Here is a 13,120-nt window from a genome sequence, read left to right on the forward strand (position 1 = left end):
TTTGCATGTTGTCCCACTCATGTCCTTTATAGTGCCACAGTTCCTGTTTGGGTCCGATTCAGGGTCACACTTTGGATTTAGCAGTCATGTCTCCCTGGGTTCTATACTGGAAGATTTCCTCAGACTTGCTTTGTCTTTCAGGGCCCTCACATTCTGTAAAGAGCATAGGCTATTACTTTGTGGAACCTCTGATGTTTGAGATTTCCTCATAAGTAGATCTTTTAGTGCATCCTCCCAGGAAAAACAGGATTCCCTTTCTATGTCACTACTGTTGGTGTTAACTTTAGCCACTTGATTGAGTTAGTGTCTACCAGGTTTCTCCAACCTTCCTTTGTAATTAACTAATTCCTTAAGAGAAGAATTAGAGGACTATATAACTTTGGGACTATGTAACATCAAGGAAGATTTGACATTTTAAACTAAACAAAACTGGGAAAATTAAATTTAGGTTAATTCCACAGAAACAGTTCAATGGATTTTAAGGGAAAAATTTCAATATTCACAAGATATATATTCCATGTTTTCAGCATTTTTAGGCCAAGTACAGAAAGGATCAATAAAAGGGGAGGGCACAGCAGTTAAGAAATTCAAACTCATCCAATTTATTTAAATAAACTTTTATATTTTATCTAGCAAAAATTATCCCAGTTATTTAAGTTAATAGTACTCAAATACAGTAACATTTTTATTTTTTTTAATGATTCCTTTTACCTTTGTATATCAAATGTAAGCTTACAGATCACAAGAGACCCTGCTAAGTTTTTTTTTTTATATAAAATAATTTTTCGGGGCATCTGGGTGGCTCAGTGGGTTAAGTTCAGATCAAGTTATGACCTCAGGGTTCTGAGATCAAGCCCCACGTTGGCCTCCTTGCTTGGCAGAGAGTCTGCTTCTTCTCCCTCTCCCCTACTCGTGCTCTTGCTCTCTTTCTCTCAAATAAAATATTTTTTAAAAAATAATTTTTCTTTTACAAAAGTTGGAAACTAAATTTAGAAATCAAAAATTGGATGTCAAAAGTGTCCCTAATGTAAATGTTAGAGAAAATTATTTTCGCCCTATCCTATATCACTTTGGAGCATATTAATTCCCTGGTTAAGAATCAGCAAAACAACAAATAAAAGGACTAACCAGCTACACTGGGAAATCCTACTAGATGTTCCATTTGAGGGAACTAAAATCTCATTACCACTAAAAAACCAATAATAATAAAAAAAAAATCACATTTTATCTTAATACTATTTTAAAGAGATGGAATTCTGGAAGATATCTAACAACAACAAAATAATTGCTCTAGTCTTATGGCTCACTGACAATATATATTCAATGCTTTGTAGCACTGTTCATTGGCAGATTCAACAAAAAGCTTTTTTGTCAAATATACACTTAAGTGATTGGCAACTAGTAAAACTTTACATGAACATATATTCTAAGCACAATCCTTGAAAATAAATCTAAATCAAGAATGCAACAAACAAAACAAACAAAAAAACCCCCACACAACTATATGTCCACACAAAAACCTGTACATGAATGTTCATAGCAGTATTATTCATAACAGCCAAAAGGTGAAAAAATCCAAATGTCCATCAACTGATGAATGGGTAAATAAAATGTGGTATATCCATACAGTGGAATATTTTTAGCAATAAAAAAGAAATTAAGTACTGACAAATACAACATGCATCAACCTTGAAAATGTTAAGTGAAATAAAAGTCACAAAAAACCACATACTGTATGACTGTTTTTATGAAATTTCCATAACAGGCAAGTCTATAAAGAAGGAAAGTAGATTAATGATGGCCTAGGACTGGGAAGGATCGAAAAAGAGGAGTTATTGCTAATGGCAAGATTTCTTTTTGGGGTGATGAAAATGTTCTGAAATTAATTGTAGTGATGCTTGTACAGCTCCATGAATAAACCACAAACCAGTGAATTGACACTTATTAAATGGGTGACTGTATGGTATGTGAATTATTCTCAGTGAAGTTATTGAAAAAGAGTAACACAACATACTTCTAGAGATAAATCTTCATGAAATTCATTATCAAATTTCATTTCATTCTGTGTCCTTAACTATTTAAACAATGTGAGTTTGCTCCTTTATTAAGAGAATCAAATGAGTACTTCCTATAATTAAATATTTTTTATATTGTTACTATAAATTACTAAAAAAAAAAAAAACCGAAGTGGGACATTGTTTAGGAAGTTAGGGAACAAATATAATAAAAATTCAGAGTAAAGTCTTAATTAAGCAATTATTTCTGAAGTTTTAGAAAGCCTTTCCCTGTGGATGCTTATATTTCAGTGTTTATGATTATTTTTTAGGTAGCATATTCCTTACAGGTGATGAATTTAATGCTACTGAATAAAGGCTTGTACATTCTCTAGAATAAACAAAAGCTAAGTTGTAATCTTCCAAATATATAAAGTTTGAATCATAATAGAGTTGGAAGCAGTCCCTAATACAAAGTTATATATTACCATTATTAAAAATAAATCCCAGGCTATTCATCAAGCAGTTCTAATTAAATAAAGACTCAACACATTTTGTGGGCTTTAAAATGGAAGCATCCCCTTAAAAAATACTTATGACCGGACCCTCTCTATTTTCAAATGGACTACTGTAGTAAACTGAAGTGTTTTCCCTAAAGAGGGAATAAAATGAAGGTAACTAGTATCTATCAGTTCCCTAGTTCAAACACTAAATATTTACACATAATTAATGAGAAACCAGATAGCAGCCAGACTATTTATCTGATGACTAAATTCCATTTATTAGTTAAGGGTATTTGTTTTGTTAATTTATGATATATTTATTCTATCATGTTCTGGGTCACTTCATTTTGTTCTCATCCAGACATTGTGTTTTATGACTTATTTGATTTTGTTCTCATACAGACAATTAGTTTCAAAATATTTGGACCAACTTGTCATTTCTTTTTGAAAGCAGAATGTCTTCCTGAAAGTGTACCTTGAGCCGCAAACTGGTCATGTGAAGCCTCAGGGAGAGACATCGATGAGGGCCCAAAGGGTGGGAATTCAGTACTCCCCGATGAAGGTGTCACCTATCAAGCAGCAAAGGAAATTATTTTATTCCTAACATTCACTCATTCATGTTCCCACATAGTAAGTGAAACTGAAACAACATGTATAGAAAATATCCTTAAACCAGAAGGTTTTTTAACAATACCACACTAGTTAATATGACTGGAAAATATTCCATATCTTGAGAGTTGTAAGTTTTTTGAATGGCACTTCCTACCTCTTATAGGACCTGCTGGATTTTATGTAAATCAGTAACTCAAAGGAGCAAAGTTTTGACTTAAAGCCCATTTAGGATTTTAAGGTCTGGATAAGGCCTTCCCCTCTTATTGCCCAAATGCTAAAAGCCTTAAAACATGCTCCTTTAATTTTGGCATAATTCACTGTTTCCCTAAGATAGTTTGCTCTATTTGATTCATAAGAAGAGGGGTTTTTTTTTTAAATAAGCTTCAAATAGCACACACAAATTTTCAAAGTGCCTAAGAAAAAAACCAACAGAAATAGGTCCTCAGACCTTTCCCCATATCACAAAAGAACTGTTTCAGGCAGTATGTTGACACTGTGTTTCAGAATACAGTATTTTTTAAAACATTAAGCATAATATAAATTCTGTAGAAGGCAAACAATTTCATCTACAGGTTTAGAGATGAGCAGACTGTGTGGTCTCCTAATACAGGAAAAGTTTATACTTATGTGTTTGGCACCTTCTATGTGAAAAATATCTTATCTAGAGAGGTCAGATCACTCTTTTTCTTACCATCAATTTATTTTCTCTGAAATAGCCTGAACTTCCCATATCTGGATAAGCTCCATACAGTGCATGCATACCGTATGAGCTGTCACTGGAACTTATGAATCAACCCTACCTTGAACCCAGATACCACACAGCTCAGTACCTGTATATTGATTGTATATGTATCTTAACATATAAAGTAGGGCACCTTAGACTTAATATGATAGAATAAAGCAAAAACCAAGGTTATTTTTGTTTTCACTTTCTGTTAGTAAAGAGAATACAAATCTGAAGAAAATGGCTGACGGAATTTATATACAGTTTTTAAAATTGCCTTTCAATTTAAGACTTTAATCATCTCTCACCACTTCAAGTATGACATCACAATAACAAATAAATAACAGAAAGCTGTAGTCAATAAACATAAGCCAAGCCCATAAAGTCATATAAAAAAGTAAACCTGGATAAATTTCAGTCTAAATAAACACTTATAAATAAAATATTAAATACCTTATTTTATATAATATTAGATCCAGGTAATGGGAAAAACCCTAAAGTTTATTTTTCTGATAATGATATTTACCTACAACTGGGTCTAAGATATGTGAAAAAAATTCCTGTCAACAGACATCCAAATAGCTTTCATGGTCTGTAAAGACGACAATCATAACTGAGACGGTTATCACAAGACACAGGAGCTGACCAATTAAATACAGAGCCTACCACAAGCTCCTTTGTTTGTATAATAAAATTTAGGAGGACAACGATGCCAGAATCCTTTACCTTTTCATTGAACATCCTTTCAACTGACACTCAAGCAATCCTCACTACACAAAAACTACCAACAAAAACACAGGTAGCATTCAGCGCAGGAAGGCTTCTAAGGCCCACTGATTACCCCAGCTCATTAGAAGAAAGGAAAGTCATAATGTGTGACCAAAAGGTCAGATATTAATAAAAGTTGTGATTTTCCTTAGTATAGTCCAAGGAAGTGATACACAAATTTAGACAGTATGATTTTAGAAAGCACCTACCTAATAGTTGTATTACAACTTACTCTATATGGTTGAGAAAACACAAGGACTTCTTTATATACATTGTGTTTTAAAATTTGATTATGGGTGACTTATATTTCTACTAACTTATCTATACCTTTAAAATTTGCTATATTTCCACATTATTATTTTAACAAGTAAAGATAAAAAATATTAAACTGAATGGCTTCGGTTCTATGCTCAAATCCTTACTTGTTTGAAAATAATCTCCAATGGTACTTTTTTATTATATGTAATAATATATACATCCATATGTAAATATGTTACTTGTGTATCTTGAAATCCAAGTAATCACTAGTCCACTTTGAAATTCAAGTATTAGCTTCTGGAAGTTGAAGGGGGTTCACATGAGCCTATGCCATAGGTAGAAGAGGGCTGATCCAGTCTAGGTCCTCACCTGGGATCAGGACCACAAGAAAGGGTCCAAGGTCACACTCTAACTAGGATTCTCAGTTGAGGACATGACATATATTCATGATAGCACCAATACGCTCAGGTCAGAGGAAGTCCTCAGACAAACCTCCAGAATGCTGGCCAGCCAAGCTGAGTATGGCTAAGTCACCTCTTGCCCCAGAGCAGAGAACATACATTCTCACCTGCAATCTCCTCTCTCTACCCCATAGTAACCAGAAAGCCCCAGCTGCGAGGTCAGGGCTGTCCTCATAACAGTGAGTCTAATTCTTCTATCACTTGCTCTATTCATTAGGATGGCTTCAGTACAAAATCACAATCTAGACATTTTCCTCTTTCCTGTTTGCCACATAACACAGCCTGAGATTTTCAATTTACATTCCCTTGATAAGACCAAAAAACTGAGTTTTCCTTGAACTGAAGTATATATACTTCTAGCCTTATCACCTTACTAGTATTATAAAAGGCAATAAGCCTGTTAGTGCAGATAGATTGGTGTTACTTAAAGCCACTGTCCTAAAAACAGAATCAAATTTTGCTTATAAAAACTAAAAAAGATAATAGCCTTTTCTTCAACGTGTTTATAAACAGATTTGATAGCTAAAGAAGCTTTCTGAATCATGCCTTATTGTAAAAGAGGCAGTTACAATTTTAAGAGTCCCTTTGAAGTAGCAGAAAATAGCAAAGTCATTTACCATATCAAAGTAGAATTTGGGCCATTTCCATCATATAAACAAAATGCATCAATGTTCAATACTATTTTCTTTGTATTCTGCCCTACAGAAATGAAGAGTTCACTGGATGCTTCAAAGTTTCTGAAAGCCAATTTAGGACTTGAATATTTTATCTGTCAAGTAATTTTGTAATATTTTCTATCCTCTTTCATCAAAAGTAAATTGGTTCCCAAATAAGTTATTTGGTTTTTAAAAAATTAAAAGAGAACAAAGGAAGAAAATGAGGATCCGTGAGATGAAAAAGGGTACAAATCTACTCACATTTTTAATAAAAGTATGAAGGCTTCTAAGGAACTCCAGGTTTCACATGTTCATTACTATAGATGATACCTGGCTCTATGCCCAAGAGCAGAAAAGCTCTGGCACAGTTCAAAATTTATAATTATTAATTCTCACCAAATTATAACAAGAACTTTAAATCACTTTGACTATATATAGATCCATGATTCAAATAGATTGTGTACAATACAAATATATATAGATCTATATATCTCTAAAGGAGTGAGTGTAAGATGATATATAAGATTCTTGCCTAACTATAAGATCACTCACTCACATGCAAGAGACTTAACCCTAGGATATAGTCATGGTCTCAATGCCCTACTGTATATAATTTATGAGAAGAAGTTTCCTAGAGCTTGTCCTATTCCACTCTACATTAGCTTTGTGACCCTAGGCCAAATGCTTGAATTCTTGAATATACCGCTTCTTCACCTGTGAGAGGGTACCACATTCAAATGGTGTAGATTTAACACCTTAACCCATCTGTAACACTACAGCAAACAGCAAACTAGAGGCTATTAACATCTAAATTGTAAAGGCCAAAAGTCGATTCTCTACATATGTCAAAACTAATTATATAAAATACAGTTTACCAAAATTAAGTATATTTTAGTACAAATATAAAACCTGAATCCATTTTATTTTAGTTACAGTTATCTGCTTAATAAAATTGTTGAAATCTATCTCAAAATGCTTTTGCCAATTTCCTTAAATGCTTGCACTTGACACTAATGGCTTATTCCTCTATAGTAACTTAGTTTGGATAACTGCAAACACACCAAAGTGAATACAGGGGGGAAATACAGGGGGGAAAAGCCCCACAAAATAAATACTATTTTCTCTTTCTAATGATTTTTAAAAGAAAAATTATTTATAAAATAGTACCATGCACAGAATAGAATGAATATTCTATTTTCACTAGCTATTACAGTCATTCTAATGTCACATACAAAAAAAATAGAAAAAACTAATATGGCGGCATTACTAACCATCAATATCTAAGTTTTGTTAAAAGAATTGATATTGGGATCCCTGGGTGGCGCAGCGGTTTGGCGCCTGCCTTTGGCCCAGGGCGCGATCCTGGAGACCCGGGATCGAATCCCACGTTGGGCTCCCGGTGCATGGAGCCTGCTTCTCCCTCTGTCTGTGTCTCTGCCTCTCTCTCTCTCTCTCTCTGTGACTATCATAAATAAAAGTTAAAAAAAAAAAAAAAAAGAATTGATATTAAGGGTGCCTGGGTAGCTAAACTGATTGAACATCTGACCCTTGATTTTGGCTCAGGTCATGATCTCTAGGTTCTTGGGATTAAGCCCCACATCAGGTTCCCTGCTCATTGGGGAGCCTGTTTCTCCCTCTCCCTCTGTAGCTCCCTGATTGTGTTTTCTCTCACTCTGTCAAATAAATATTTAAAATCTTTAAAAAAACAAAACAAACAAACAAAAAACCAATACACCTGTTTATTTTCATTGTACTACAGCCCTGTGGCCTATATTCCCAACACTTAGGAATTAGAATCTTACTTATATTTCCTTTCTAACTATAGTATACAAGTTCTTAGATCCTGGGTAATCCACAGTTGCTTGAAATTTATTTAAACAAAGTATATCATTTTCTTTCTCTCCACCATCATGCAAATTGCTGTCTTTCCAGGTTTTCCTGGGGTCACCACACTGGAAGGATGTACCTACTCTATCACTAATTCCTATGTGAAAACTATTTTTTTTAAAGCCTCTTCAATTCATCCCTGGTTTAACTGTCCTTGGTCTACTCTTCATTCTATAAAATAACTTGTAACGACCATCACACAAATGCCAATATATATTTTGTAACTTCAACTGTAATATTTAATGTATTTTACTCTGCTGAAATATCTTTAGAGCTGTATCTTTATAGCTATTATGGCTTACCTCTTCGAATCCAAAAACAGACTTAGCTCTCTTAGCTAACCCCTAATCTGGTAATTAAACTTTAGCCTTTGTTCCACACTCCAAACAAACTAGGCATTTTCTGAGTATCTAATACTTTCAATAACACCACACAACTTGGCATGCAGTTATTTTCTCATTGTGCTTTAAGTTCTTGACAAGACTTTCAACTCTTATAAGATGGTACTGAATCCTCAGACATATGTGACTATCTTTTCAACTCCCTGTAAATGTGTGCATATATTTAAGAAAGATTAATCTTTAAAGCTCATTTCAATTGCTACTTCTCGTACATGCCCTCTAATGTAACCTCACTGCACCCTGACCATAACATCTATCATAGGACCTATCACATCTGCTTTGTCGTGAAGGAGTGGAACATCATGGCCAACAACTTGAACCAAACATACTTCTGGATTCAAATAATGCCAGCACTGGAACCTTGACCAAGATACTTATTCACTGCATGCCTTAATCTCTTCTTTTGTAAAATAGCAAAAGTAAGAATGACTTTCAATACTTTTAAGTTTATGAAGACCCATGAGTCATTTCTCTTTAAATGTTTAAATAAACTAAAATAAAATCATTTTAATTTAAACTTGTGTTCCCAAAAGTTTCAGAGAATCACACATTTCACAGAGAAAAGCTCAAAAGGAAAGAAACCACAACTCCTTTATTTTGACAATTGATAAAACGGATTAAAAAAACATAGACATAATTCTGCTCAACGGCAGTAAAAAAAGACCACATTTTGGTCAGAAAATTGTTGATGCATACTGGTGTATACTAAGCCTAGGTACCCACCTAATGTGGATATTTCTAAGAAGTAGAAATGAGACTTCAGGAGGAAAAACAACCAATGCCTGACCCTTCCTACCTATGAGAAGGAGACACTGAGCTGGAAGGAAGCCATCTCTGAAAAGCCACTTACGAGGGCACTGCCCCAAAGTGAAAATGACACTCCTTACCCTGTCTACGCTTTATAAACAAACATGTCCCAATCCCTATAAAGATTGTCAAACAACTGAACTAATATATTCATTAGGGAACACCATCAAAGTCCCTAAAATAATATTAACTGCCCAGAATGGATAATGACCTAGCAACAGCACACTAGATGGTATGACCCAAATCAAAAGATAGTGCTTTCCTTAGAAAGACAAAATGGAAAAATAAACAAACCAATAAATAAACTGCATCTTTTGTCATATCTGGGAAGTAGACTAAATAATGATATAAATAACCAGGTACACTTATTGGCAAGATTTAAATCCACTGAACAGATACCTCAATTTGTAACTTCAACATATACTTAATAAAGTATTAGCTAATGTAGGTATGACAGCTTAGGTTTAAAGTAATACTGGTATATGGGATGCCTGGGTCGCTCAGTCGGTTAAGTGTCTGACTCTTGGTTTTGGCTCAGATCATGATCTCAGAGTTCTGGGATCCAGCCCTGAGTTGGGTCTGCACTCAGTGGTGAGTTTGCTGAGGTTTCTCCCTCTCCCTCTCCCTCTCCCTCTCCCTCTGACCCTCCCTCCCATCCCATGCATGCTCTCTCTCAAAAAAATAAATAAATCTTTGAAAATAAATAAATAATTACTGGTGTGATGAATAAATTCCCCGAATTTTTTTTCCTGTGAACAAAGACAGATAATATCTCTGACATGACAAAAAAAACATGATTATCAGTAAAATTGGGGTAATGAGACTACTTCTATGAATAAGTCACCAATCTGGTGACTAAGAGTCACCAATACCAAAGCTCTTCTATTTGGAATCAAAAAGAAGAAAACAAAGAGTTGACTATAAAAATTCTAATAGAGGGATCCCTGGGTGGCGCAGCGGTTTAGTGCCTGCCTTTTGCCCAGGGCGTGATTCTGGAGACCCGGGATCGAATCCCACGTCGGGCTCCCGGTGCATGGAGCCTGCTTCTCCCTCTGCCTGTGTCTCTGCCTCTCTCTTTCTCTCTCTGTGACTATCATAAATAAATAAAAGTTAAAAAAAAATTCTAATAGATAATTATCTTTTGAGAAACTATACAAAATCAATCTCACAAAGAACTATAATAAGAATTCTTTAAAAAAATAACAGATTTCATTGGTATATATTTCTAAAAGAATATGTAACATCCAAACACAACCAAGTTGTAAGAATCTTAGGCTCTATTAAGTACTTCTATTTTAATAATGACTAAAATAAATATTTCCAAAATTTTTCTCAAAATATCTAGTATCTTGATCTCTGAGATTTGTTATTATTAAAATATCTATTATTAGGTATATTGTATATGTTTATTATTATTATATATTATTATCTCTTATAAAACAGAGAAATGCAAAAGTACTCAAATCTTCTTACGTATGATAAATACAATTTGGTATTTACAAAATAGCTAAGATGACTCAAAGTTAATTAGAGCAATTACTACTTACTGAGTTCCTACTATAAAGCAAACAACTGAAGCATGTACAAATTTCAATCTTAGTCTATAGATAGCCCTTTTAATAGACAGCGAAGTCTAAGAATTACTTTTAAGCATATATTAATGCTGCCCTTCTGTGAATTAAATAACTAATACAGCTCCTTTTTGCATTTAATCATATGATTTCTCTTGTTGAAACAAAAATACATACTATTTCTAGCACAGAAAGGAAAGCATGACATCTAGTGGAAATGAGGTAATTAGTCAACTTTTCCAAATAAAGGTTCAATGCAGCAGTAACCACAAACTCTTCTGAGTCTACAGAAAAAAAAATGACACCTAAAACTGTAGCAAAAAGTACCAGTGTTGGGATTCCTGGGTGGCTCAGCGGTTGGGCATCTGCCTTCGGCTTAGGGTGTGATCCCGGAATCAGGGATCGAGTCCCATACCAGGCTTCTTGCAGGAAGCCTGCTTCTCCCTCTGCCTGTGTCTCTGCCCCGCGAACCGCCTCCCCCCCCCCGTGTCTCTTATGAATAAACAAAATCTTAAAAAAAAAAAAAAAAGTACCAGTGTTGAGAAACTAACTATAGGAGGTGAATTTTATTACTGCCTTATAATTATCTATTATGCTCACATTATTTTTGCTCCTGGAATTAGGAGTGCCATGCGCCTCTGCCTTCCTGATAGATCTATGACACAGTAACTGTTCCTATCATTTCTTATGCTTATAAAAAAAGTGAAACCTAGTATCAGTCATATTTAGAAATACTTGGTGTATCTCAAACTTTTTAGAACAAAGCAACTTATGAATGAAAAGAAAAAGGAAGGCAGGCAGGCATAAATTTCAGGTATTTCAAACAATGAAAACAAGCTTCTATCTGACACAAATATTTAGAAATAATGTTCACAATCTCTAGTACCAAACTGGAATCACTTGAACGGGCCCACTTTCTCCAAATTGCTTTGTCCTTAAGCAAAACCGCACAGTAATCAAGCATTATTATCACATGGGATCTATTCTATTACTACTGATAAACATTTTTAAACTTTTATGCTTCTCGGTCTATCAAATAAGGTATAAAAAAGGTTATAAATTCATCTAAAAGGGCATTCAGCATAGTTATATGAGTACATGGGACCCTAGTTAATCACAGCTATTGGGACACCTGGCTGGCTCAATCAGTGGAACATGGGACTCTTGATCTCAGGGTTGTGGGTTTGAGTCTATGTTGGCTACAGAGATTACTAAAAAAATAAATAAATAAATTTTTAAAAATAAGTAAATCACAGCTACTTAAATCATAACCTTATACTCTGTATACAGTCTTAATCTGTCCACTGTGTAAATTCAAGTATTTTCAGAGATTCAAAATGAAGCACTCATGCATTCTTTAGAAGTACCATTGTTTCCAAGGTGGAGAGAGAACTTGGATCTTGATCTTGATTGGACATCCTAGATGGAGCTCTCCAAAACTTGAATGAGTCATCTAAACCTGCAACAACAGGAAAACATCAACATAGTCTCCTGGGTACCATAACATTGAATAGAAAGATCACTTGTTACAGAAAACCAATCAAGAACTAAGGAAAAAAGTTTGCCTAATTTTTATTATTCTTAATTAATTTATATATAAAGCTTGTTAAACATTTTAATGACAATTAGTGGACCTTGCTTAATCTAATATAATTCATCAAGACCACCAGCTCCCAAACTTTAATGCGCATAAGAATCATAAAGGACTTGTTAAAGTTATTTCCTGGGTCCTATTGCCAGAGATTCCACTCTCCTAAATCAGGATGGGAGCCATAACTCTGCATGTCTAACAAGCTCACAAAAGATTTCAATGATGTTGAACACTTATTTAAAATGTTCAGACAGGGCAGCCCGGGTAGCTCAGCGGTTTAGCGCCGCCTTCAGCCCAGGGCGTGATCCTGGAGACCCGGGATCGAGTTCCCTGCATGGAGCCTGCATCTCCCTCTGCCTGTGTCTCTGCCTCTCTGCCTCTCTCTCTCTCTCTCTCTCTCCCTGCATGGAGCCTGCTTCTCCCTCTGCCTGTGTCTCTGCCTCTCTATGTCTCTCTCTTTTTTTTTTTTTTTGACACTTCTAGGGCACCTGGATGGCTCAGTCAGTTAAGCGTCTGACTCTGATTTCAATTCAGGTCATGATCCCAGGATTATGAGATCAAAGCCCACAACAGACTCCGAGCTAGGCATGGAACATGCTTAAGATTCTCTCCCTCACCCTCTCTCCCCACCCCATATCCCTCCGTCTCTCAATCTGTTTTTTTTTTTTTTTTGGTTCAAAAACTTCATCAAATGTCATTTTCCTCTTAATTCCTCCAAGAACTGAGCAGAAAAGTGAACTAGAAGTTCACACTTAAGTATTTCAGGGTAAAGGAATTATGTCTACAATTCACTCTTAAATAGCTCAGAAAAACATATATATACATGTATATTGCATATAAATAAATGCATATAAATAAATTTTTTAAATTTATAAACACATACCCAT

The 13,120-nt window shown here is 34.8% G+C and overlaps 1 protein-coding gene across 5 annotated transcripts in view; it reads right to left on the reverse strand.

The window, feature by feature from the left end:
* RTTN (rotatin) overlaps nucleotides 1–13,120 on the reverse strand; it is a 143,049-nt gene that overhangs the window by 39,006 nt on the left and 90,923 nt on the right. For all 5 annotated transcript variants that reach the window (XM_072758079.1, XM_072758080.1, XM_025997730.2 and 2 more), the window contains 2 exons: nucleotides 12,010–12,101; nucleotides 2,973–3,066 (listed from right to left, as the gene is read on the reverse strand). In XM_072758079.1, the coding sequence (XP_072614180.1) occupies nucleotides 2,973–3,066; nucleotides 12,010–12,101 (186 nt within the window). The remainder of the gene's footprint in view (nucleotides 1–2,972; nucleotides 3,067–12,009; nucleotides 12,102–13,120) is intronic.

The sequence above is a fragment of the Vulpes vulpes genome, chromosome 5 (genome assembly GCF_048418805.1).
Source record: "Vulpes vulpes isolate BD-2025 chromosome 5, VulVul3, whole genome shotgun sequence".
NCBI lineage: Eukaryota > Metazoa > Chordata > Mammalia > Carnivora > Canidae > Vulpes > Vulpes vulpes.